The 27,963-nt window shown below is 40.1% G+C and overlaps 1 protein-coding gene across 5 annotated transcripts in view; it reads right to left on the reverse strand.

Moving 5' to 3' along the window:
* Positions 1-27,963, reverse strand: part of pou6f2 (POU class 6 homeobox 2) — a 251,247-nt gene that overhangs the window by 43,921 nt on the left and 179,363 nt on the right. For 3 of the 5 annotated variants that reach the window (XM_061965059.1, XM_061965057.1, XM_061965055.1), the window contains one exon: positions 9,530-9,670. In XM_061965059.1, coding sequence (XP_061821043.1) covers positions 9,530-9,670 — 141 coding nt within the window. The remainder of the gene's footprint in view (positions 1-9,529; positions 9,671-27,963) is intronic. The other 2 variants (XM_061965060.1, XM_061965056.1) reach the window with 1 other exon arrangement.

Here is a 27,963-nt window from a genome sequence, read left to right on the forward strand (position 1 = left end):
TATCAACAACACCCAGAAACGCCGCCGGCTTCGCTGGGCCCCGAGCTCATCTAAGATGAACTGATGCAAAGTGGAAAAGTGTTCTGTGGTCTGACGAGTCCACAGTTCAAATCGTTTTTGGAAACTGTGGACGTCGTGTCCTCCGGAACAAAGAGGAAAAGAACCATCTGGATTGTTCTAGGCACAAAGTTGAAAAGCCAGCATCTGTGATGGTATGGGGGTGTATTAGTGCCCAAGACATGGGTAACTTACACATCTGTGAAGGCAGCATTAATGCTGAAAGGTACATACAGGTTTTGGAGCAAAATATGTTGCTATCCAAGCAACGTTACCATGGACGCCCCTGCTTTTTTAAATTAATACTTAGAGCTACTGCGCTACTGTATTCAAATGTTGGTCACTACGGTGGTAATTGGAGAGTTTAAAAAAGTTTGAGAACTACTGATCTACAGATTTAAGTGTTGAAAAATTATAAATAAATAAAAATTTATATTTTTGACTTATTTGGAACATTTTTGTGACTGAGACCTTTCCGAATTTGAGGGAAAAAAACAAAACATATCATGCATGCTTTTATTTTTCAGCGTGTGGCCCTTAGTGGAAAAAGTTAGGACACCCCTGCATTAGATCGTATGATACATATTAGTGTTGTCCCGATACCAATATTTTGGTACCGGTACCAAAATTATTTCGATACTTTTCGGTACTTTTCTAAATAAAGGGGACCACAAAAAATTGCATTATTAGCTTTACTTTAACAAAAACTCTTAGGGTACATTAAACATATGTTTCTTATTGCAAGATTGTCCTTAAATAAAATAGTGAACATACTAGACAACTTGTCTTTTAGTAGTAAGTAAACAAACAAAGGCTCCTAATTTAGCTGCTGACGTATGCAGTAACATATTGTGTCATTTTCCATTCTATTATTTTGTCAACATTATTAAGGACAAGTGGTAGAAAATGAATTATTAATCTACTTGTTCATTTACTGTTAATATCTGCTTATTTTCTCTTTTAACATGTTATATCTACACTTCTGTTAAAATGTAATAATCACTTGTTCTTCTCTTATTTGAATGCTTTACATTAGTTTTGGATGATACCACAAATTTGGGTATCAATCTGATACCAAGTCGTTACAGGATCATACATTGGTCATATTCAAAGTCCTCATGTGTCCAGGGACATATTTCCTGAGTTCATAAACATAATATATAGAGATGTCCAATAATGGCTTTTTTGCCGATATCCCATATTCCGATTTTGTCCAACTCTTAATTACCGATACCGATATCAACCGATACTGATATATACAGTCGTGGAATTAACACATTATTATGCCTAATTTTGTTGTGATGCCCCGCTGGATGCATTAAACAATGTAACAAGGTTTTCCAAAATAAATCAACTCAAGTTATGGAAAAAAAAATGCCAACATGGCACTGCCATATTTATTATTCATTCATTCATTTTTATTTATCTCCTTCATTGATGTGCATCTTTGATCGATAGACAATTATACCACAATTATACATTTACACACCAATTCCTGAGAAGGAGCAGGATGAAGAAAAATCTTATATTTTCCTGCCCCCCTTCAACATAATACGTAGTCTTAATTAATGATATCATATAAACCAACAATTACATCCAAATATAACGAAAACAAACAAAAAAACATACAAAAAAACACAACAAATGCAAAACTTCATGAAGTACAAACCGAACAAAAAAACAAAAGTAATATACACCTCACGGGATGATACAAAACAAATACACAACCAGGCAAAAAATAAGTAAAATAATAAATATAAAGTATTATTGAAGTCACAAAGTGCATTATTTTTTTTAACATGCCTCAAAACAGCAGCTTGGAATTTGGGACATGCTCTCCCTGAGAGAGCATTAGGAGGTTGAGGTGGGCGGGGTTGAGGTGGGGGGTAGGCGGGGGGGTTAGCGGGGGGTGTATATTGTAGCGTCCCGGAAGAGTTAGTGCTGCAAGGGGTTCTGGGTATTTGTTCCGTTGTGTTTATGTTGTGTTACGGTGCGGATGTTTTCCCGAAATGTGTTTGTCATTCTTGTTTGGTGTGGGTTCACAGTGTGGCGCATATTTGTAACAGTGTTAAAGTTGTTTATACGGCCATCCTCAGTGTGACCTGTATGGCTGTTGACCAAGTACGCTTTGCATTCACTTGTGATTGTGTCAAAAGCCGTAGATATTATGTGACTGGGCTGACACGCAAAGGCAGTGCCTTCAAGGTTTATTGGCGCTCGGTACTTCTCCCTACGTCCGTGTACACAGCGGCGTTTTAAAAAGTCATACATTTTACTTTTTGAAACCGATACCGATAATTTTGAAACCGATAACGATAATGGGAAGTCTCCTGTCTCCTTGTGCTCTGTCATCAACTGAGTCAACATAATAAGATGTTGCTCTGCTGCACCGCAACCAAATCAGCCTTCTAATACGTGCTGAGCTTGATTTACCTCGCCTACGGAGTGGACCAGCCTGAGCCAAAACCCGACGAATCCATTAGCTCATTTGAACCCCGACTTTAAAAGGGGAACATTATCACCAGACCTATGTAAGCGTCAATATATACCTTGATGTTGCAGAAAAAAGACCATATATTTTTTTAACCGATTTCCGAACTCTAAATGGGTGAATTTTGGCGAATTAAACGCCTTTCTATTATTCGCTTTTGGAGCGTCACAACGTGACGTCACATCGGGAAGCAATCCGCCATTTTCTCACTTTCGTCGGTGTGTTGTCGGAGGGTGTAACAACACGAACAGGGACGGATTCAAGTTGCACCAGTGGCCCAAAGATGCGAAAGTGGCAAGAAATTGGACGAAATTTGTTCAAAATACGAGGCTGTGGGGAAAGCCGACGAAATTGTCAGTCGTTTGTTCCGCACACTTTACCGACGAAAGCTATGCTACGACAGAGATGGCAAGAATGTGTGGATATCCTGCGACACTCAAAGCAGATGCATTTCCAACGATAAAGTCAAAGAAATCTACCGCCAGACCCCCATTGAATCTGCCGGAGTGTGTGAGCAATTCAGGGACAAAGGACCTCGGTAGCACGGCAAGCAATGGCGGGAGTTTGTTCCCACAGACGAGCAAGCTAAACCCCCTAGATGTCTTGGCTCACACCGTCCCTTATGCCACCGAAGATGATCAAGAGAAGAATATTGACCCTAGCTTCCCTGGCCTGCTGACATCAACTCCAAAACTGGACAGATCAGCTTTCAGGAAAAGAGAGCGGATGAGGGTATGTCTACAGAATATATTAATTGATGAAAACTTTATTCATTACTCGCGGTTTTACGTAAATTATTATACATAAACTGTGTTTACCAATAATTTAGCTTAAAAACATAAATTTTTTTCAATCATTCGAGTACATTCGGGCAGTCTTGTGTAATGCAGTATTTTGTGTCTATTTAGGTATGGTTAACCTGAGTGCTGAAATCGTGGAAAAATATATGTTCTTAGCGCGCCTGAAATGGGCTGTCTGCACTCTCAAAGTGCATGTTGCCAAATGTATTTCATATGCTGTAAACCTAGTTCATAGTTGTTAGTAATTATCTTATCAGACAGTGTTAAGCCTCTGAAATCCGAGTCTGGATCCGAGCTAATGTCGCTATAGCTTGCTGTTCTATCCGCCATGTTTGTTTGTATTGGCATCACTGTGTGACGTCACAGGAAAATGGACGGGTGTATATAACGATGGTTAAAATCAGGCACTTTGAAGCTTTTTTTTAGGGATATTGCGTGATGGGTAAAATTTTGAAAAAAACTTAGAAAAATAAAATAAGCCACTGGGAACTGATTTTTAATGGTTTTAACCCTTCTGAAATTGTGATAATGTTCCCCTTTAAAGTATTTATCGGCCGATAATATCGGCAGTCTGATATTATCGGACATCCCTAATAATATACATTTTTTAAAAATGAAACAAAATGTTGTAATGCCAAAAAAGTACTTTTTGTACCGGAACTTTTCAGAGGCGGTATAGTACCGAATATGATTCATTGGTTTGCGGTACTATAATAATACCGGTATACCGGTACAACCCTATGCAATAATGCAATAAAAATAATGCAACAAGAGAAGTATCCTGCACTTCTCTTTTTTAAAGTAAATCTGTCATCTCGATGACTAACATTATTTGCCCACGTGGCTGGACAGGACAGGTTAGAAGAATAAAAAAAAAGAAAGAAAGATTGTATGATCTTTATTTTTGAGAAGGGGGGGTGCTGTGCTGTGATAGGACAGTGCATGTTTCAGAGGCCTCCGTCGGAATAATGCCATGGAATAATGAGGTGGGGAGCAAAGGCTGTAGCCCTGGGCTTTGACCGTCTCCGTGACCTGATTGTGTCAGGGAGTGTCAGCAGCCCAGACACTACAAAAGCACAGTGCATCGCATCAAGTCCACATCCACACTGATCTGTCCCCAGCGCTGCAGGCGCCTCGGCAGCCACCAAAGTCCATACTGTCTCATTATCGACATTTAGCATCAAGCGCCACGGACAATGGCGCCCGGTCGCAGTGATAGCATGGAGACTTTCAAGTGTCATTCCTTCTATTTGGAACGGTCTTTTCATACACTTAAAAACAACAACATATTGAGGCCAGTCCACGTGTTAGCAGGATGAAAGTGTGTGCACTGGCATGAACACACACACACGCACACACACACACACACACACACACACACACACACACACACACACACACACACACACACACACACACACACACACAATGTCCATACATTTTCCTTGACTGTGTGCGGTGTGCACCTGCAATACGATGATTCATTAGATGGGGCCTGGCAATGACAAGCATCATCATTCAAGCCTCTGGCTACTGATGGAACAATCCTGCAGCCACCCTTTAAATATGACAAGGTCAGCGTTTTGTCGCGACGGGCGCATGCGGATGAGGGGAAGACGGGCTTTGTTTATTCCTAAAAAAAAAACCCTAATATATGGCCGGGTGGCTACCACACAGTGCAAACCCAGGAAATCTGCGAGGAACGAGAATGACACTCAGTAGAGCGGTCCAAAGGCTACAAATACAAACCCCGTTTCCATATGAGTTGGGAAATTATGTTACATGTAAATATAAACGGAATACAATGATTTGCAAATCCTTTTCAACCCATATTCAATTGAATGTACTACAAAGACAACATATTTGATGTTCAAGCCCATAAACTTTTTTTTTTTTGCAAACAATAATTAACTTAGAATTTCATGGCTGCAACACGTGCCAAAGTAGTTGGGAAAGGGCATGTTCACCACTGTGTTACATGGCCTTTCCTTTTAACAACACTCAGTAAACATTTGGGAACTGAGGAGACACATTTTTTAAGCTTCTCAGGTGGAATTCTTTCCCATTCTTGCTTGATGTACAGCTTAAGTTGTTCAACAGTCCGGGGGTCTCCGTTGTGGTATTTTAGGCTTCATAATGCGCCACACATTTTCAATGGAAGACAGGTCTGGACTACAGGCAGGCCAGTCTAGTACCCGCACTCTTTTACTATGAAGCCACGTTGATGTAACACGTGGTTTGGCATTGTCTTGCTGAAATAAGCAGGGGCGTCCATGGTAACGTTGCTTGGATGGCAACATATGTTGCTCCAAAACCTGTATGTACCTTTCAGCATTAATGGTGCCTTCACAGATGTGTAAGATACCCATGTCTTGGGCACTAATACACCCCCATACCATCACAGATGCTGGCTTTTCAACTTTGCGCCTATAACAATCCGGATGGTTCTTTTCCTCTTTGGTCCGGAGGACACGACGTCCACAGTTTCCAAAAACAATTTGAAATGTGGACTCGTCAGACCACAGAACACTTTTCCACTTTGTATCAGTCCATCTTAGATGAGCTCAGGCCCAGCGAAGCCGACGGCGTTTCTGGGTGTTGTTGATAAACGGTTTTCGCCTTGCATAGGAGAGTTTTAACTTGCACTTACAGATGTAGCGACCAACTGTAGTTACTGACAGTGGGTTTCTGAAGTGTTAAGGAGCCCATGTGGTGATATCCTTTACACACTGATGTCGCTTGTTGATGCAGTACAGCCTGAGGGATCGAAGGTCACGGGCTTAGCTGCTTACGTGCAGTGATTTCTCCAGATTCTCTGAACCCTTTGATGATATTACCGAGCATAGATGGTGAAATCCCTAAATTCCTTGCAATAGCTGGTTGAGAAAGGTTTTTCTTAAACTGTTCAACAATTTGCTCACACATTTGTAGACAAAGTGGTGACCCTCGCCCCATCCTTGTTTGTGAACGACTGAGCATTTCATGGAATCTACTTTTATACCCAATCATGGCACCCACCTGTTCCAAATTTGCCTGTTCACCTGTGGGATGTTCCAAATAAGTGTTTGATGAGCATTCCTCAACTTTATCAGTATTTATTGCCACCTTTCCCAACTTCTTTGTCACATGTTGGCATCAAATTCTAAAGTTAATGATTATTTGCAAAAAAACATTTTTTTATCAGTTTGAACATCAAATATGTTGTCTTTGTAGCATATTCAACTGAATATGGGTTGAAAATGATTTGCAAATCATTGTATTTCGTTTATATTTACATCTAACACAATTTCCTAACTCATATGGAAACGGGGTTTGTAGATACACTTCCGACAACATGTCCATGAACATTTCCTAGAACCTCTTTACTGGGCTAAAATAATTCCTGGTAATGTGTGTGGTTTGTGTTTCCACAAGCGCAATTCCATCCAATCATACGGGGCGTGGTACATGCTCTTCCTCTGCAAATGCATTTACAAAAGTTGTCTTTTCGTTCCATTTTGTAAGAAATGTCGTAAAAACGGAATAAACAAGTTCATACCAGTTAGGGTGGGTACCCGATGTGGTACTTTTTTGGCACAAACCGAATCCGGCCGGTCCTACCAGGCATCGATTCACGTAAAATCCAACGGTAATGTTAACATTTTCAATGTCAACAAAATAATGTACTAAAAAAACGCTCAAACGTACAAACCCTGTTTCCATATGAGTTGGGAAATTGTGTTAGATAAATAAACGGAATACAATGATTTGCAAATCATTTTCAACCCATATTCAGTTGAATATGCTACAAAGACAACATATTTGATGTTCAAACTGATAAACCTTTTTTTTGTGTGCAAATAATCATTAACTTTAGAATTTGATGCCAGCAACACGTGACAAAGAAGTTGGGAAAGGTGGCAATAAATACTGATAAAGTTGAGGAATGCTAATCAAACACTTATTTGGAACATCCCACAGGTGAACAGGCTAATTGGGAACAGGTGGGTGCCATGATTGGGTATAAAAGTAGATTCCATGAAATGCTCAGTCATTCACAAACAAGGATGGGGAGAGGGTCACCACTTTGTCAACAAAGTGTGCTTACGGACTGTATCCCTGCAGACTGTATTGATCTATATCGATATATAATGTATATATTGTGTTTTTTATGTTGATTTAATAAAAAAAATTAAACATTTTATTTATTTATTTCTTGTGCGGACCGGTACCAGGCTGCGGCCCGGTGGTTGGGGACCACTGTTATAACTGATACTAGTGATAGCTTCCTTGACAGATATAAAAAAAAAAGTTTAAAAACAAAATTATATTAACGAGCCAGTCTTTTAACGGCTCCTTTCAAAGAGCCATAAATCGCCCTAAAGCTATTATTTCTGGGAACATTTGGACTTGAGGGAAATATCTTTAATACCGTATTTTTCGGACTATAAGTCGCAGTTTTTTTTTCATAGTTTGGCCGGGGGTGCGACTTATACTCAGGAGCGACTTATGTGTGAAATTATTAACACATTAGCGTAAAATATCAAATAATATTATTTAGCTCATTCACGTAAGAGACTAGACGTATAAGATTTCATGGGATTTAGCGATTAGGAGTGACAGATTGTTTGGTAAACGTATAGCATGTTCTATATGTTATAGTTATTTGAATGACTCTTACCATAATATGCTACGTTAAAGGGGAACATTATCACAATTTCAGAATGGTTAAAACCATTAAAAATCAGTTCCCGGTGGCTTATTTTATTTTTCGAAGTTTTTTTCAAAATTTTACCCATCCCGCAATATCCCTAAAAAAAGCTTCAAAGTGCCTGATTTTAACCATCGTTATAAACACCCGTCCATTTTCCTGTGACGTCACATAGTGAAGCCAACACAAACAAACATGGCGCATAGAACAGCAAGATATAGCGACATTAGCTCGGATTCAGACTCGGATTTCAGCGGCTTAAGCGATTCAACAGATTACGAATGTATTGAAACGGATGATTGTAGTGTGGAGGCAGGTAGCGAAAACGAAATTGAAGAAGAAACTGAAGCTATTGAGCCATATCGGTTTGAACCGTATGCAAGCGAAACCGACGGAAACAACACGACAGCCAGCGACACGGGAGAAAGCGAGGACGAATTCGGCGATCGCCTTCTAACCAACGATTGGTATGTGTTTGTTTGGCATTAAAGGAAACTAACAACTATGAACTAGGTTTACAGCATATGAAATACATTTGGCAACAACATGCACTTTGAGAGTGCAGACAGCCCAATTTTCATCAATTAATATATTCTGTAGACATACCCTCATCCGCTCTCTTTTCCTGAAAGCTGATCTGTCCAGTCCAGTTGGAAATGCATCTGCTTTGAGTGTCGCAGGATATCCACACATTCTTGCCATCTCTGTCGTAGCATAGCTTTCGTCGGTAAAGTGTGCGGAACAAAAGTCCAATTTCTTGCCACATTCGCATCTTTGGGCCACTGGTGCAACTTGAATCCGTCCCTGTTCGTGTTGTTACACCCTCCGACAACACACCGACGAGGCATGATGTCTCCAAGGTACGGAAAACAGTCGAAAAAACGGAAAATAACAGAGCCGATTTGACTCGGTGTTTGTAATGTGTTTGAGAAAATGGCGGATTGCTTCCCGATTTGACGTCACGTTGTGACGACATCGCTCCGAGAGCGAATAATAGAAAGGCGTTTAATTCGCCAAAATTCACCCATTTAGAGTTCGGAAATCGGTTAAAAAAAGATATGGTCTTTTTTTCTGCAACATCAAGGTATATATTGACGCTTACATAGGTCTGGTGATAATGTTCCCCTTTAACATACCAGGCACGTTCTCAGTTGGTTATTCATGCCTCATATAACGTACACTTATTCAGCCTGTTGTTCACTATTCTTTATTTATTCTAAATTGCCTTTCAAATGTCTATTCTTGGTGTTGGCTTTTATCAAATACATTTCCCCAAAAAATGCGACTTATACTCCAGTGCGACTTATATATGTTTTTTCCCTTCTTTTTTATGCATTTTCGGCCGGTGCGACTTATACTCCGGAGCGACTTATAGTCCGAAAAATATGGTACTCAGGTAATTGTAGTGGAAATGTGTTGAGAAAAATTCCCAGGAAAATGAGGAAAAGTTGGAGAAAAACATCAAAGCGTTTTATGATCGTGGGCGCTCACCTGTCCTTGTGCGTTGGTCACCAGCTGTCCGGAGGTTCCTTGCAGGTTTGACAGGGCGTTGCCAAACACCTGAGAGCCGGCGATGGACCCCATGGCGGCGGCTGCAGCGACTGCCGCCTGGCTGGCCAGAGGGTTCAACTGCTGGGAGAAAACATATCTTACGTCAATGTTTGCGGATTCAGGACATTACAATTGAACTGTGTTTGTTCCTGAATCCAGTGGGAGGTTCAGGGCTGGCGAGGAAAGCTGTGAATAAGTGACCATTTTAGCACTCTAAGTGCTTCTTCCGGCCCACGGGGCTCCGCTGCCTTCAGCATGCCACACTCGCAATGTAAGAAAACGGTGTGGTCAGCGAGCATCCCACCAGTGTCGTACTTTTTACTATTAAAGTCGGGGTTCAAATGAGCTAATGGATTCGTCGGGTTTTGGCTCAGGCTGCTCCACTCCGTAGGCGAGGTTAGCCACATAAATCAAGCTCAGCACGTATTAGAAGGCTGATTTGGTTGCGGTGCAGCAGAGCAACGTCTTATTATGTTGACTCAGTAGATGACAGAGCACAAGGAGACAGGAGACTTCCCATTTACTCTGTGGCAGGGGGGTCCAAACTTTGTCCACTGAGGGCTGAAACATCAAAGCATGCTGGGGCCATTTTGACCACTTTTCATTTTCCAAACCAATACAATATATAAATTTTTTTAACCTTTAGGGCTCCCTTCAAGATTGGTCCAGGGGACCCAGAAGGGTCTAAGTCATAAAATATTGAAAAAAAAGGTCATATTCGATTTTTAGTAACTCTTTAGATCAACTTCAGATCTATCTGTTAATATAAAGTTTTTTTGTTTGTTTAATGCTCTTTTTGTTAAAAAAAAAACCCAGTTTTTTTTTTACAGCAAACACAAAATATGCAATATTTCCCCCCCCAAAAATCCAAAGTGGAATATTTGATCTGAAGTACCGTATTTTTCGGAGTATAAGTCACTCTGGAGTATAAGTCGCACCGGCCAAAAATGCATAATAAAGAAGGAAAAAACATATATAAGTCGCACTGGAGTAGAAGTTGCATTTTTTGGGGAAATTTATTTGATAAAACCCAACACCAAGAATAGACATTTGAAAGGCAATTTAAAATAAATAAAGAATAGTGAACAACAGGCTGAATAAGTGTACGTTATATGAGGCATAAATAACCAACTGGTATGTTAACGTAACATATTATGGTAAGAGTCATTCAAATAACTATAACATATAGAACATGCTATACGTTTACCAAACAATCTGTCACTCCTAATCGCTAAATCCCATGAAATCTTATACGTCTAGTCTCTAACGTGAATGAGCTAAATAATATTATTTGATATTTTACAGTAATGTGTTAATAATTTCACACATAAGTCGCTCCTGAGTATAAGTCGCACCCCCAGCCAAACTATGAAAAAAACTGCGACTTATAGTCCGAAAAATACGGTAATTGGGACCTTCAATAGGTCAAGTTTTCATAGCAACAGTGATTTTGATTCATTATTTTTTTATTGAGCAAAGACAGTAAAAAAAAATCCCACTTAAATTCTCAGGGATCCAAAAAGGGCTTGTAAAAGCGTAAAAACAAGTTAAGTAAGTTATTAAATCTCCAGATCAACTTCAGATCTATCCGCCCAATATACGTTTATAAAATAATATTTTTTGTTTGTTTTATGTCCTTTTTTGTAAGATCAAATTAGTTTTTTTATGGTAAACACACAAAACATGCAAAATTTTGCCCCCTCAAATATTTCAAAGGGGAATAATGGTCAATATTTCATAACAACGTTGATTTTGATTAATTATTTTTTGACAATTAAAAAAACAATCCCACTAAAATTCTCAGTGATCCAAAAGGGCCGCCCCCCCACTCATAAAAGTTTTTAAATTAATTATACATTATTAATTATTTTAATTTTCTAACTTTCAATGCTTAAATCTCTAGATCAACTTCAGATCTATTTGTCGATTAAACATTTTTACAATGTTTTTCTTGTTTGTTTTATGCTCTTTTTGTCATATGCTCTTTTATGGCAAACACACAAAATATGCAATATTTCCCCCAAAAATTATTTCTAAGTTATACGTTTTCCATCCATCCATCCATCTTCTTCCGCTTATCCGAGGTCGGGTCGCGGGGGCAGCAGCCTAAGCAGGGAAGCCCAGACTTCCCTCTCCCCAGCCACTTCGTCCAGCTCTTCCTGTGGGACCCCGAGGCGTTCCCAGGCCAGCCGAGAGACATAGTCTTCCCAACGTGTCCTGGGTCTTCCCCGCGGCCTCCTACCGGTCGGACGTGCCCTAAACACCTCCCTAGGGAGGCGTTCGGGTGGCATCCTAACCAGATGCCCGAACCACCTCATCTGGCTCCTCTCGATGTGGAGGAGCAGCGGCTTTACTTTGAGCTCCTCCCGGATGGCAGAGCTTCTCACCCTATCTCTAAGGGAGAGCCCCGCCACCCGGCGGAGGAAACTCATTTCGGCCGCTTGTACCCGTGATCTTGTCCTTTCGGTCATAACCCAAAGCTCATAACCATAGGTGAGGATGGGAACGTAGATCGACCGGTAAATTGAGAGCTTTGCCTTCCGGCTCAGCTCCTTCTTCACCACAACGGATCGATACAGCGTCCGCATTACTGAAGACGCCGCACCGATCCGCCTGTCGATCTCACGATCCACTCTTCCCTCACTCGTGAACAAGACTCCGAGGTACTTGAACTCCTCCACTTGGGGCAAGATCTCCTCCCCAACCCGGAGATGGCACTCCACCCTTTTCCGGGCGAGAACCATGGACTCGGACTTGGAGGTGCTGATTCTCATCCCAGTCGCTTCACACTCAGCTGCGAACCGATCCAGTGAGAGCTGAATATCCTGGCCAGATGAAGCCATCAGGACCACATCATCTGCAAAAAGCAGAGACCTAATCCTGCAGCCACCAAACCAGATCCCCTCAACGCCTTGACTGCGCCTAGAAATTCTGTCCATAAAAGTTATGAACAGAATCGGTGACAAAGGGCAGCCTTGGCGGAGTCCAACCCTCACTGGAAACGTGTCCGACTTACTACCGGCAATGCGGACCAGGCTCTGGCACTGATCATACAGGGAGCGGACTGCCACAATCAGACAGTCCGATACCCTGTATTCTCTGAGCACTCCCCACAGGACTTCCCGAGGGACACGGTCGAATGCCTTCTCCAAGTCTACAAAACACATGTAGACTGGTTGGGCAAACTCCCATGCACCCTCAAGGACCCTGCGGAGAGTATAGAGCTGGTCCACAGTTCCACGACCAGGACGAAAACCACACTGTTCCTCCTGAATCCGAGGTTCGACTATCCGGCGTAGCCTCCTCTCCAGTACACCTGAATAGACCTTACCGGGAAGGCTGAGGAGTGTGATCCCACGATAGTTAGAACACACCCTCCGGTTCCCCTTCTTAAAGAGAGGAATGACCACCCCGGTCTGCCAATCCAGTGGCACCGCCCCCGATGTCCACGCGATGCTGCAGAGTCTTGTCAACCAAGACAGCCCCACAGCATCCAGAGCCTTAAGGTACTCCGGGCGGATCTCATCTACCCCCGGGGCCTTGCCACCGAGGAGCTTTTTAACTACCTCAGCAACCTCAGCCCCAGAAATAGGAGAACCCACCACAGACTCCCCAGACACTGCTTCCTCATAGGAAGACGTGTTGGTGGGATTGAGGAGGTCTTCGAAGTATTCCCTCCACCGATCCACAACATCCGCAGTCGAGGTCAGCAGAACACCATCCTCGCCATACACGGTGTTGATAGTGCACTGCTTCCCCTTCCTGAGGCGGCGGATGGTGGTCCAGAATTGCTTCGAAGCCGTCCGGAAGTCGTTTTCCATGGCCTCACCGAACTCCTCCCATGTCCGAGTTTTTGCCTCTGCGACCGCTGAAACCGCACACCGCTTGGCCTGTCGGTACTTGTCCGCTGCCTCAGGAGTCCTATGAGCCAAAAGAACCCGATAGGACTCCTTCTTCAGCTTGACGGCATCCCTCACCGCCGGTGTCCACCAACGGGTTCTAGGATTACCGCCACGACAAGCACCAACTACCTTGCGGCCACAGCTCCAATCAGCCGCCTCGACAATAGAGGCGCGGAACATGGTCCATTCGGACTCAATGTCCAGCACCTCCCTCGTGACATGTTCAAAGTTCTTCCGGAGGTGAGAATTGAAACTCTCTCTGACAGGAGACTCTGCCAGACGTTCCCAGCAAACCCTCACAATGCGTTTGGGCCTGCCAGGTCTGTCCGGCATCCTCCCCCACCATCGCAGCCAACTCACCACCAGGTGGTGATCGGTAGAAAGCTCCGCCCCTCTCTTCACCCGAGTGTCCAAAACATGAGGCCGCAAATCCGATGACACAACTACAAAGTCGATCATGGAACTGCGGCCTAGGGTGTCCTGGTGCCAAGTGCACATATGGACACCCTTATGTTTGAACATGGTGTTCGTTATGGACAATCTGTGACGGGCACAAAAGTCCAATAACATAACACCGCTCGGGTTCAGATCCGGGCAGCCATTCTTCCCAATCACGCCTCTCCAGGTTTCACTGTCGCTGCCAACATGAGCATTGAAGTCCCCCAGTAGAACGAGGGAATCACCCGGGGGAGCACTCTCAAGTACTCCCTCGAGTGAATCCAAAAAGGGTGGGTACTCTGAGCTGCGGTTTGGCGCGTAAGCGCAAACCACAGTCAGGACCCGTTCCCCCACCCGAAGGCGGAGGGAAGCTACCCTCTCGTCCACCGGGTTGAACTCCAACGTACAGGCTCTGAGCCGGGGGGCAACAAGAATTGCCACCCCAGCCCGTCGCCTCTCACTGCCGGCAACGCCAGAGTGGAAGAGAGTCCAGCCCCTCTCGAGAGAACTGGTTCCAGAGCCCTTGCTGTGCGTCGAAGTGAGTCCGACTATATCTAGCCGGAACTTCTCCACCTCGCGCACTAGCTCAGGCTCCTTCCCCCCCAGCGAGGTGACGTTCCACGTCCCAAGAGCTAGCTTCTGTAGCCGAGGATCGGACCGCCAAGTGCCCTGCCCTCGGCTGCCGCCCAGCTCACATCGCACCCGACCTCTATGACCCCTGCTATGGGCGGTGAGCCCATTGGAGGGGGGACCCACGTTGCCTCTTCGGGCTGTGCCCAGTCGGGCCCCATGGGGACAGGCCCGGCCACCAGGCGCTCGCCATCGTGCCCCACCTCCGGGCCTGGCTCCAGAGGGGGGCCCCGGTGACCCGCGTCCGGGCAAGGGAAATCTGGGTTCCTTGCTTGTTTTCTTCATAGAGGTCTTCGAGCTGCTCTTTGTCTGATCCCTCACCTAGGACCAGTTTGTCTTGGGAGACCCTACCAGGGGTCATAAAGCCCCCGGACAACATAGCTCCTAGGATCATTGGGACACGCAAACTCCTCTACCACGTTAAGGTGGCAGCTCAGAGAGGAGGTTATACGTTTTTATATATATTTTTGTTTGTTTTATGTCCTTTTTTGTAATATATACCATAAAATATTCAATATTTAGCCCCCTCAAATATTTCAAAGGAGAATAATTGATGTGAAGAAATGAAAGTCTTAAAAGGTCAATATTTCATAACAGCATTGATTTTGATTTATTATTTTTTGTGCAAAGACAATCAAAAAAAAAAATCCCACTAAAATTCTCAGAGATCCAAAAGGGCCCACTCATAAAAGTTTGAAAATAAGTTAGACATTATTAGTTTTGTTTTTTAGTACTTTCAACGCTTAAATCTCTACATTAACTTCAGATCTATTTGTCGATTAAACGTTTTTATAATGTTTTTCGTCACAGGAAAATGGACGGGTGTATATAACGATGGTTAAAATCAGGCACTTTGAAGCTTTTTTTAGGGATATTGCGTGATGGGTAAAATTTTGAAAAAAAATTCGAAAAATATAATAAGCCACTGGGAACTGATTTTTAATGGTTTTAACCATTCTGAAATTTTGATAATGTTCCCCTTTAATAATTTCACACATAAGTCGCTCCTGAATATACGTCGCACCCCCGGCCAAACTATGAAAAAAACTGTGACTTATAGTCCGAAAAATACGGTAAATCTTGAGATCAAATTCAGATCGATCCGTCGATCAAACATTTTTATCATTTTTTTCTTGTTGGTCTTATGCTCTTTGTGTCATACAAAACTTACTTTTTTATGCTGAACACACTAAATATCCAATAATTATGCAATATTTTAAAGTGGAATATTTGATGTGAAGTAATTAGCTATTTGTCAATATTTCATAACAACATTGATTTTGATTCATTATTATGTTTTGAGTAATGAAAGTTAAAAAAATTTGTTTTTTTTAAAAAGCCTGCATGGTAGCTTTTAGGGGTGTGGGAAAAAATCGATTCGAATTCGAATCGCGATTCTCACGTTGAGCGATTCAGAATCGATTCTCATTTTTAAAAAATCGATTTGAAAAAAAAAATCGATTTATTTAAAAAAATAGATGTATTTTTTTTTTAAATTAATCAATCCAACAAAACAATACACAGCAATACCATAACAATGCAATCCAATTCCAAAACCAAACCCAAACCAGCAACACTCAGAACTGCAATAAACAGACCAATTGAGAGGAGACACAAACACGACACAGAACAAACCAAAAGTAGCGAAACAAAAATGAATATTATCAACAACAGTATCAATATTAGTTATAATTTCAACATAGCAATGATTAAAAATCCCTCATTGACATTATCATTAGACATTTATAAAAAAGAACAATAGTGTCACAGTGGCTTACACTTGCATCGCATCTCATAAGCTTGACAACACACTGTGTCCAATATTTACACAAAGATAAAATAAGTCATATTTTTGGTTCATTTAATAGTTAAAACAAATGTACATTATTGCAATCAGTTGATAAAACATTGTCCTTTACAATTATAAAAGCTTTTTACAAAAATCTACTACTCTGCTTGCATGTCAGCAGACTGTGGTAGATCCTGCTGAAATCCTATGTATTGAATGAATAGAGAATCCTTTTGAATCGGGAAAAAAATCGTTTTTGAATCGAGAATCGTGTTGAAATGAAAAAAAAAAAATCGATTTTGAATCGAATCGTGACCCCAAGAATCGATATTGAATCGATTCACAGCCCTAGTAGCTTTGTGTTATTAGTGTCAACATTGCAACTTTTTCTCGTTATATTTCACCTGTTTACCCTTTTATTCCACTTTTTAATGTTTTTTTTTTAGTAATGGTATTTTCAGGTAATTTAAGAAATGAGTTGCGGGCCAAACTTTGGACACCCCTATAAGGAAAGAAGGAAAGGAATTGGACTGCTAATACTGGGGAACATTTTTCAATTGGTCATTTTCGTCGATTCGCAGCGATCCAGCTCGGCTCTCGTGAGCTCATTCAGTTACCGCTCTTCTTTTATCGCAAGCCGCCCACCATATATTATTACACTTTCTCAAATCAAATGATGGGAGGGGGGAGGGAATCAATACTTTTTCATTGACAGTAAAGGTTAAGCACATTAAGAATGACACCGCATTTGTCTTATGAAATCATATTTCATGTTGGTGGCCCTCAAATTGGCCGTGATTGATATTGGCTACCCGCTTCTGAAAGTCATCCACTTCCCCCCCCCCCCCCCCTCCATAATCGCAGGATTGCCTTTTATCGGTGCGGCGGAGAGAAAAAAAAAAGTTGGAGAAAAGGCAGAAGTAATGAAGAAAAAATGTTTTTGCCTGTCTGGACGCTGCGATGTGTTAACGAGCAATTCAACGGACGACATCATCATGGTGTTTCCGTCAATGACAGTCCCATCAGAGTGTGTTAAATCAGGCTGAAAAGAGTATTTGGGAGTGGTGTTGGCACGACTAAACAGGCGATTTGACGCCGCCGTGACTCTCCTCTCAGCAGCTTGGCAGGAGGCACCAAATGACAGCGTTTGTGCTGATTGCACGTGTTGGAGGAGATAAACATTTCTCTCCGTGAAAGGACAGCGGGGGGATTTTTGTTATATGTTCTCAGAGTAAGTCTCGAAGAGCTTGGTCACAAAGATGCATCAAACAAAAGGCATCTGAGGAAACAATGGCTGCTATCTCAACCTGTCTGGCGGTCACATGATGCCAGAAAACTCCAAATAAATGGAGAAATAGCTGGGTTTGTTCATTTTAAATAATAGAGCTTTTTTTCCCTTCGGCCTGCAGGACACAAGAAAAGCAGAAGCAAAAAGCCGTACCCACTCGGTCACCCAGAGGGGGGGTCTCCACATCTGCGGTCCCTACCAAGATTTCTCATTGTTCCCCTGGGGTTGACTTTTTTGTTGCATCTTGATGATGTCGTGGTTTGTGAACGCACCTTTTAGAAATTTGTGATTAAGTGCTAAAAACACATTTTGATTGATTTGTTTTTCCCACTGTTTAATTGAACTATAAATAGGACAGGACCCTCTAACAAAGGGGTGTCCAAACTTTTTCCAACATGCGATTAGAGATCACTTTTTGCCATTTTGACGTATATCGATCTTTTTTTTTTTTTTTCCAACGACAACAGAACGAAAGTATTCACAGCACTTCACTGTTTCCACATGTTAGGTTACAGCCTTACTCCAAAATGAAGTACATTCATTTTGTCCTCAAAATTCTACAGACAATACCCCATAATGACAATGTGAAAAGTTTTTTTTTAAATGTTGCAAATTTTTATTTAAATAAAAAAATACATGTAAATAAGTAATCGCAGCTGTGATTTTTGTTTAGTTTTTTATGTTTAAAAAATTTGCAAAATTAAAAAAATTAATAAATCACATTGTCATTATGGATTTTTTTTTTAGAATTTTGATGAAAAAAATGAATTTATTCCATTTTTGAATAAAGCTGTTCTTAATAAATTTTTGCCATTTTGACATGTATCTATCTTTTTTTTTTTTCCAACGACAACAGAACGAAAGTATTCACAGCACTTCACTGTTTCCACATGTTAGGTTACAGCCTTACTCCAAAATGGAATGCATTCATTTTGTCCTCAAAGTTCTACAGACATAATGACAATGTGAAAAGTATTTTATTTTTTTTAATTGTTGCAAATGTATTAAAAAAAACAAATGCATGTAAATACGTATTTACAGCTGTGATTTTTTTCGCAGTTTTTTTATGTTTAAAAAAAAAAATTGATTAGAGATACATTTTTGGCGTTTTGACGTGTAGCGACCTTATTTTTTCCAAAGACATCAGAACGACAGTGCATCTACGAAATATTCACAACATTATGTTACGTTACAGCTTTACTCCAAAATGGAATACATTCATTTTGTCCTCAAAATTCTACAGACAATACCCCATAACGACAATGTGAAAAGTATTTTTTTAAATGTTGCAAATTTATAACAATAGAAAAAAAAATGTAAATAAGTATTCACAGCTGTGATTTTTTTTGTAGGTTTTTTTATGTATAAAAAATTAGCTAAATAAAAAAAAATACAAATAATTAAATAGTCATTTTGGGATTTTTTGGTTGAATTTTGATGAAAAAATGAATGTATTCCATTTTGGAATACAGCTGTTTCTTGCCCCAATGTGGGTTCAGATCCGAGGATGATGTCATGGTTTGTGAAAGCGTCTTTAAGAAATTTGTGATTGAGTGCTACACAAACACATTTTGATTGATTTGTTTTTTCCCCTGTTTGATTGAGCTATAAATAGGACAGGACCCTCTAACAAAGGGGTGTCCAAACTTTTCCCAACATCCGATTAGAGATACATTTTTGGCGTTTTGACATGCATCAATCTTTTTTTTTTTTCCAACGACAACAGAACTACAGTGCATCTAGAAAGTATTCACAGCACTTTACTGTTTCCACATTTTGTTAGGTTACAGCCTTACTCCAAAATGGAGTACATTCATTTTGTCCTCAAAATTTTACAGACAATACCCCCATGATGACAATGTGAAAAGGTTTTTTTTTAAATGTTGCAAATTTATTACTAAAAAAATACATGTAAATATGTATTCACAGCTGTGATTTATTTTTAGTTTTTTATGATTAAAACATTTGCTTAATTTAAATTAAAAACAAATCACATTGTTATTATCGGATTTTTCTTTGTAGAATTTTGATGAAAAAAATGAATTTATTCCATTTTGGAATAAAGCTGTTTCTTGCCCCGATGTGGGTTCAGATCCGAGGATGATGTCGTGGTTTGTGAAAGCGCCTTTAAGAAATTTGTGATTAAGTGCTAAAAACACATTTTTATTGATTAGGTTTTTCCCCTATTTGATTAAACTATAAATAGGGCAGGACCCTCCAACAAAGGGGTGTCCAAACTTTTTCCAACGTCCGATTAAAGACACATTTTTGGCGTTTTGACGTGTATCTATCTTTTATTTTGTCAGTCCATTTAGAAGGTATTCACAGCACTTCACCGTTTCCACAGTTTGTTAGGTTACAGCCTTACTCCAAAATGGAACACATTCATTTTGTCCTCAAAATTCTACAGACATTACCCCATAATGACAATGTGAAAAGTTTTTTTTTTAAATGTTGCAAATGTATAAATAAATAAAAAAAACATGTAAATAAGTATTCACAGCTGTGATTTTTCTTTTATTTAGTTTTTTATGTTTAAAAAATTTGCTAAATAAATAAATTACATTGTCATTATGGGATTTTTTTGTAAAATTTTTAATGAAAAAAGGAATTTATTCCATTTTGGAATAAAGCTGTAACATAACAAAATGTGGAAAAAGTGAAGCGCTGTCAATACTTTTCCAGATGCACTGTACATCAGCAGGTACGATACATACACTTATGAAACCAGAATTTAAGATTAAAAAAATAATAAATAGCTAAAGGGGCCCTTATTATGCAAAACCAAATTGTGTATTTGGTAGGGGTGTAAAAAATTGCTTTTCAAATAAATTGCATTTCTTATTTGTAATGATTCTTCATAGATTAAAAAAATATATATATATATATATATTTTTTTTGGCCAGCCACTCAGGCATATCATATTGTTGATGTAGATGCCCATATCTGCTGTCCTTATTTTATATTTGACTTTATTAAATGTTTGGGTAGAAATGTATCAAACAAAACCAGTTTTCTTTGAATTAATATAGAAATGTATCAGAGCTGTTTATCTATTCTACAGAGGAATGTAGTTAAACATAGAACTGGCACCAAATCTTATTAAAAAATATTGATTTTAAATCGAGAATCGTTTTGAGTTGAGAATCGATTCTGAATCGAATCATTACTCCCAAGAATCTAATTGAATCGTGTGGTGCCCAAAGATTCACAGCCCTAGTATTTGGGATCGGCATGAGTCCCGAAAATGTGAAATCAAACCACGGAGGCATTGTGGCGATATTTATAAAATAATCTTGCCTTCTTTCCTACTCCTGCCTACTGACCCGTTTGGAATTTTCCCCTTTTGTGATGTCAGCGGATATCTCCATATATTGTAAAGTTTCACCAGTAGAGCTTTGCGCGTTGCTATCCGACGTTGCAGTATAATAATAAGTTCCTTCTTTTTCTCCGTCCTCTCGTTGTGGGGCAGACTGGCTCGTACATGCACATGTATACCATGTAGGGGTGTAACGGTACGTGTATTTGTATTGAACCGTTTCGGTACGGGGGTTCGGTTTGGTTCGGAGGTGTACCGAACATAATAAGTAGCGTAACGCACGTTGTGTAAACAATGCACACCGAGGCACAACACACGGCATGCTAGCAGCTAACGGGCCATACGTCCTCTTTTCACCGGACATGTCCTCTTTTGCGTAGCTGTCAGGGCGGAGTTTCTTAAATGCCTCAAAATGTTAGAGTTAGGGTTGCATGTATTTTCAATGTACGTTCAGGGCTAAGAAGGGGTTAAAAACAAAACAAATTGTGCGCGCAGCAGCATTGGTGAGGGAGGGGCAAAGACAGAGAGAGCGAGAGAGTTATGATAAACGTGCATGCGTCGCCAGGCTCTGCTTTTTATCCATAGATTTATCAGATTAAATTTTTTATTATATATAGCAGGGGTGTCAAAAGTGTGCCCCGGAGGCCATTTGCGGCCCATAGCTAATGTTTTAAAGGCCCACGGCACATTCTAAAAATACTATTAAAATAAACAAAAACATAACAAAAGTGAAATAAAAAAGCTTAAAGGTTGAATGTAATTTAGAAAAAGTTGCAATGATGACTAATAAAACAATGCTGTTTTTTTTTTCTTTTAAACTGTCATTGCTCAAAACATAATATTGAATCAAAATCAATGTTATTATTAATTATTGACCTATCCAAGGTTCCCATTACTTCACATTAAATATTCCACTGAGAAAAATATTTTTGGTGGAAGATTTTTCAAATTTGGTAAATAACCCAAAAATTTATATTTTGTTGTTTTCTTACTGTACCGAAAATGAACCGAACCGTGACCTCTAAACCGAGGTACGTACCGAACCAAAATTTTTGTGTACCATTACACCCCTAATACCATGAATTGATTAACGTGGACCCCGACTTAAACAAGTTGAAAAACTTATTGGGGTGTTACCATTTAGTGGTCAATTGTACGGAATATATACTGTACTGTGCAATCTACTAATACAAGTTTCAATCAATCAATCCTACACTGTTGCCATTTCTAATACAAAGTAGCGAATACTTCCAATTCATGCAACGTGTACACGCTGATATCACATCAGATCAATGTTGGTATTGGCAAACACTCAAGGATACTGCCATATCGGCATTAAAACATGCGTATGTTCGGGATATGTGAGGACGTACAGCACAAAGGCAAGTTCCTGTGCAACACAGCACGATGTCATCACATTTCTCAGTAAAACTGCTATTAGCGGCAGAAGACGCTTTACCGGCCAGTTTTGATGATAAAACGGGCGACATGAGGCAAGGAAATGACAAAAACAGGCCAGGATTTTTCCAAACATGCAAGTTTGTTCTGCTCCTCTCCCCCCGCCCCTGCTCCCTTCCCGATGTAATCAAGTGTGACATGAGAAAACACGGCGTGTATCTGTCACGAGTGTGCCGCTCGTCCACTGACAGGCCTCTGCTGACTCTCCTCCTCGCCTCCCCAGCCTCACGCCCTCTGTGCTTAAACATCAAAATGCTATTAGGGCCTCGGAAACACCTCGGGTCCCTCGGTCGGCGGGGGCCTATGGCGCCGCACTTGTGCACTTTGGGTCGTCTGAGCGTCAACTGTTGCCCACCGCGGGGCCTCTGCTGCACACATGGCAAAGAACAAACCCAGACGGAAAGGAAATATCAAAAAAATACCAGGATGGGGCCGCCATTGTGATGGAGCCACGTGACGGCGAGTTTAACCGAGGAGGTTAAAAAGACATTTTTGTAATGAGGGCCATTTTGATACTTTTAATTGTCAAAACAATACACTATATACAGTAGGTAAGGTTGTATTTTTGCCTCATCTCTGTGAGAATCCTGCTGCAGTGTGCTCAAATAACCACCAGGTGGCATCTGTGAGCAGTTAATACTGTATCATGCTAGGGATGATGTTCGAAACCGGTTCTCCCGATTGTTCGATAAGAAAAGAACCGATTCCATGGACTCGAATCCCTTTTTAAGAACCGGGTCCCGTTATCGAGGCCATTGTAGCAAAGAAAAAGAGTTGGTTCTTTATTCGAATCCCGTTTTTTTAATAGGAAATGCCCTGTGGCACGTCCCAGGAAATGACGTAGCTCAGTCATTAGGCGGCAGATACAGAAAGCAGCAACAACAATGGACCGGAAAAAAACGCCTCAAGGCATGGCTTCATTTTACAAAAAAATACGACGAGGAAACGGCTATCTGCAATTATTGCCAGGCTTCGCTCTCATGTAAGGGGGGGAAGTAAAACAAGCATGTTGAAACATGTTCAGGCTGCACATAACCTGAAGGTTAGAGAAAGGTGTCGTGGAGAAGCAGCGACAAAGCACGCAACTCTTCAACCTGCAGCGCCAAAACCAGTGATAGTGCTGTTGCCGGTTAATTTTCATATCTGCTCACTCGTAGCCTTTAGGCTAAAATAACGTTACCTCGTATGTCAATCCAGGATTCCAGTAATGTTAGCTAGACTAACGTTACCTAAGCATAGTCAGTGGCTAACGTTAACCTTTTTGTATGTGTCTGATAACATTAACGTTATCTTGTAGCCTATACCAGTGGTCCCCAACCACCGGGCCGCGGATCGATTGGTACCGGGCCGTGGATCGATTGGTACCGGGCCGCACAAGAAAAAAAACCAAATATATATATATATACACATATATATATATATATATATATATATGCATATATATATATATATATATATATATATATATATATATATATATATGCATATATATATATATATATATATATATATATATATATATATATATATATATATATATATATATATATATATATATATATATATATATATATATATATATATATATATATATATATATGTCTTAATAAGATTATCCAAAAAATAGTGCTCGATACCGTGGTAGAGCACAATATATGTATGTGTGGGAAAAAAATCACAAGACTACTTCATCTCTACAGGCCTGTTTCATGAGGGGTTCCCTCAATCATTAGGAGATTTTAATAGAAGCATTCACATACCATGGTTTATATAGGGCACAGAGTGGGTATCTTGTAGCCTATACCAGTGGTCCCCAACCACCGGGCCGCGGATCGATTGGTACCGGGCCGTGGATCGATTGGTACCGGGCCGCACAAGAAAAAAAATAAAATAATAAAACATATATATATATATATACACATATATATACACATATATATATATATATATATATACACATATATACATATATATATATATATATATATATATATATATATATATATGTCTTAATAAGATTATCCAAAAAATAGTGCTCGATACCGTGGTAGAGCACAATATATGTATGTGTGGGGAAAAAAATCACAAGACTACTTCATCTCTACAGGCCTGTTTCATGAGGGGTTCCCTCAATCATTAGGAGATTTTAATAGAAGCATTCACATACCATGGTTTATATAGGGCACAGAGTGGGTAGGTATAGGCTGGCGTAGGGGCGTGGTGATTGGCTCATGTGTTACCTAGGAGGTGTTTCCGTCTGTGACGGCATGCTGATACAATTTCGCTGCGCTTGTTGACGGATGACAGGTCTGGACGGTATATAATAAACAGTTTCTCTTTCAAGCATAGGTTGCATCTTTTATTACCACTATTGTAAGGTGTGCTGGATGCAAGAATTTGCCATGTTATTGAATATTCAACATTATTGTCTTTGAGGTCCCAAATGTGTTTGCTGAGTTCTGTAGTATTCCGGAATACTACAGAACTCAGCAAACACATTTGGGACCTCTGTGCCCTATATAAACCATGGTATGTGAATGCTTCTATTAAAATCTCCTGATGATTGAGGGAACCCCTCATGAAACAGGCCTGTAGAGATGAAGTAGTCTTGTGATTTTTTCCCACACATACATACATATATATATATATACAGGTAAAAGCCAGTAAATTAGAATATTTTGAAAAACTTGATTTATTTCAGTAATTGCATTCAAAAGGTGTAACTTGTACATTATATTTATTCATTGCACACAGACTGATGCATTCAAATGTTTATTTCATTTAATTTTGATGATTTGAAGTGGCAACAAATGAAAATCCAAAATTCCGTGTGTCACAAAATTAGAATATTACTTAAGGCTAATACAAAAAAGGGATTTTTAGAAATGTTGGCCAACTGAAAAGTATGAAAATGAAAAATATGAGCATGTACAATACTCAATACTTGGTTGGAGCTCCTTTTGCCTCAATTACTGCGTTAATGCGGCGTGGCATGGAGTCGATGAGTTTCTGGCACTGCTCAGGTGTTATGAGAGCCCAGGTTGCTCTGATAGTGGCCTTCAACTCTTCTGCGTTTTTGGGTCTGGCATTCTGCATCTTCCTTTTCACAATACCCCACAGATTTTCTATGGGGCTAAGGTCAGGGGAGTTGGCGGGCCAATTTAGAACAGAAATACCATGGTCCGTAAACCAGGCACGGGTAGATTTTGCGCTGTGTGCAGGCGCCAAGTCCTGTTGGAACTTGAAATCTCCATCTCCATAGAGCAGGTCAGCAGCAGGAAGCATGAAGTGCTCTAAAACTTGCTGGTAGACGGCTGCGTTGACCCTGGATCTCAGGAAACAGAGTGGACCGACACCAGCAGATGACATGGCACCCCAAACCATCACTGATGGTGGAAACTTTACACTAGACTTCAGGCAACGTGGATCCTGTGCCTCTCCTGTCTTCCTCCAGACTCTGGGACCTCGATTTCCAAAGGAAATGCAAAATTTGCATGGTTGGGTGATGGTTTGGGGTGCCATGTCATCTGCTGGTGTCGGTCCACTCTGTTTCCTGAGATCCAGGGTCAACGCAGCCGTCTACCAGCAAGTTTTAGAGCACTTCATGCTTCCTGCTGCTGACCTGCTCTATGGAGATGGAGATTTCAAGTTCCAACAGGACTTGGCGCCTGCACACAGCGCAAAATCTACCCGTGCCTGGTTTACGGACCATGGTATTTCTGTTCTAAATTGGCCCGCCAACTCCCCTGACCTTAGCCCCATAGAAAATCTGTGGGGTATTGTGAAAAGGAAGATGCAGAATGCCAGACCCAAAAACGCAGAAGAGTTGAAGGCCACTATCAGAGCAACCTGGGCTCTCATAACACCTGAGCAGTGCCAGAAACTCATCGACTCCATGCCACGCCGCATTAACGCAGTAATTGAGGCAAAAGGAGCTCCAACCAAGTATTGAGTATTGTACATGCTCATATTTTTCATTTTCATACTTTTCAGTTGGCCAACATTTCTAAAAATCCCTTTTTTGTATTAGCCTTAAGTAATATTCTAATTTTGTGACACATGGAATTTTGGATTTTCATTTGTTGCCACTTCAAATCATCAAAATTAAATGAAATAAACATTTGAATGCATCAGTCTGTGTGCAATGAATCAATATAATTTACAAGTTACACCTTTTGAATGCAATTACTGAAATAAATCAAGTTTTTCAAAATATTCTAATTTACTGGCTTTTACCTGTATGTATATATATATATATATATATATATATATATATATATATATATATATATATATATATATATATATATATATATATATATACATATACATATATATATATATAAATATAAATATAAATATATATATATATATTTTTTAAATAAATTAAATCAACATAAAAAACACAAGATACACTTACAATTAGTGCACCAACCCAAAAAACATCCCTCCCCCATTTATACTCATTCACACTCATTTGCACAAAAGGGTTGTTTCTTTCTGTTATTAATATTTTTGGTTCCTACATTATATATCAATATAGATCAATACAGTCTGCAGGGATAAGTCCGTAAGCACACATGATTGTATTCTTTTTATGACAAAAAAAATAAAAAAATACCATACCATGGGTAACAACAGTCAATATTTAATTTATTTTATTTCTTATAAAATAAAAGTGAGCTTTTGTTAAACCAAATATTGTGGTTTTTTTCCATATACAACAACCTATCTGGATTCGATAAGCGAATCGATAAGGAATCGGTTCGATAATGGGCGCAAACTCGATAATTTCTTATCAAACATCATCCCTAATCATCGCTTTCTCTTTCGGACTTGTCAGGTCTAATCAGGTCAAAAGTGGCCTCGTCAGGCATGGGGCGGCGTGGTTCGGATGGTAGAGCGGCCGTGCCAGCAACTTGAGGGTTATTGGTTTGAATCCAGCTTCCGCCATCCTCGTCACGGCCAGAGTGTCCTTGGGCAAGACGCTTCACCCTTGCTCCTGATGGGTCGTGGTTAGCGCCTCGCATGGCAGATTCCCCCATCAGTGTGTGAATGTGAGGTATAATGTAAAGCGCTTTAGGTATCACGCAGGTATAGTAAAACGCTATATAAATACATTTACCATTCTTCCTGATCAAGGGTGATGGGTCAAATGCAGAGAATAATTTCGCCACACCTCGTGTGTGAGTGACAATCATTGGTACTTAACTTTAACTTTAACTCCAACTTTATTAACTTAGGGATGAGTCAAAAACTAACCCACACCCACTGTACTGTACTGTAACCATTAGGGCTCCCCTAATATATATTATATATATTAATATTTTTTTTACTTTCAACACTTAAATATCTATGGATCAATTTCATCTGTCCGTTGCCGTAAAGTAAAAAAAATAAAAATGTTTTATGCCTTTTTTTACCCCAAAGAAACTTGTTTTTTTTTTATAGCAAAAACACAAAATATGCAAAATCCCCCTCAACAAGGTATATTTGATGTGAAGTAATTGGAGCCTCAAATAGGTAAATAATTCATAACGATAGTTTTTT

The sequence above is a fragment of the Nerophis lumbriciformis genome, linkage group LG07 (genome assembly GCF_033978685.3).
Source record: "Nerophis lumbriciformis linkage group LG07, RoL_Nlum_v2.1, whole genome shotgun sequence".
Classification (NCBI taxonomy): Eukaryota; Metazoa; Chordata; class Actinopteri; order Syngnathiformes; family Syngnathidae; genus Nerophis; species Nerophis lumbriciformis.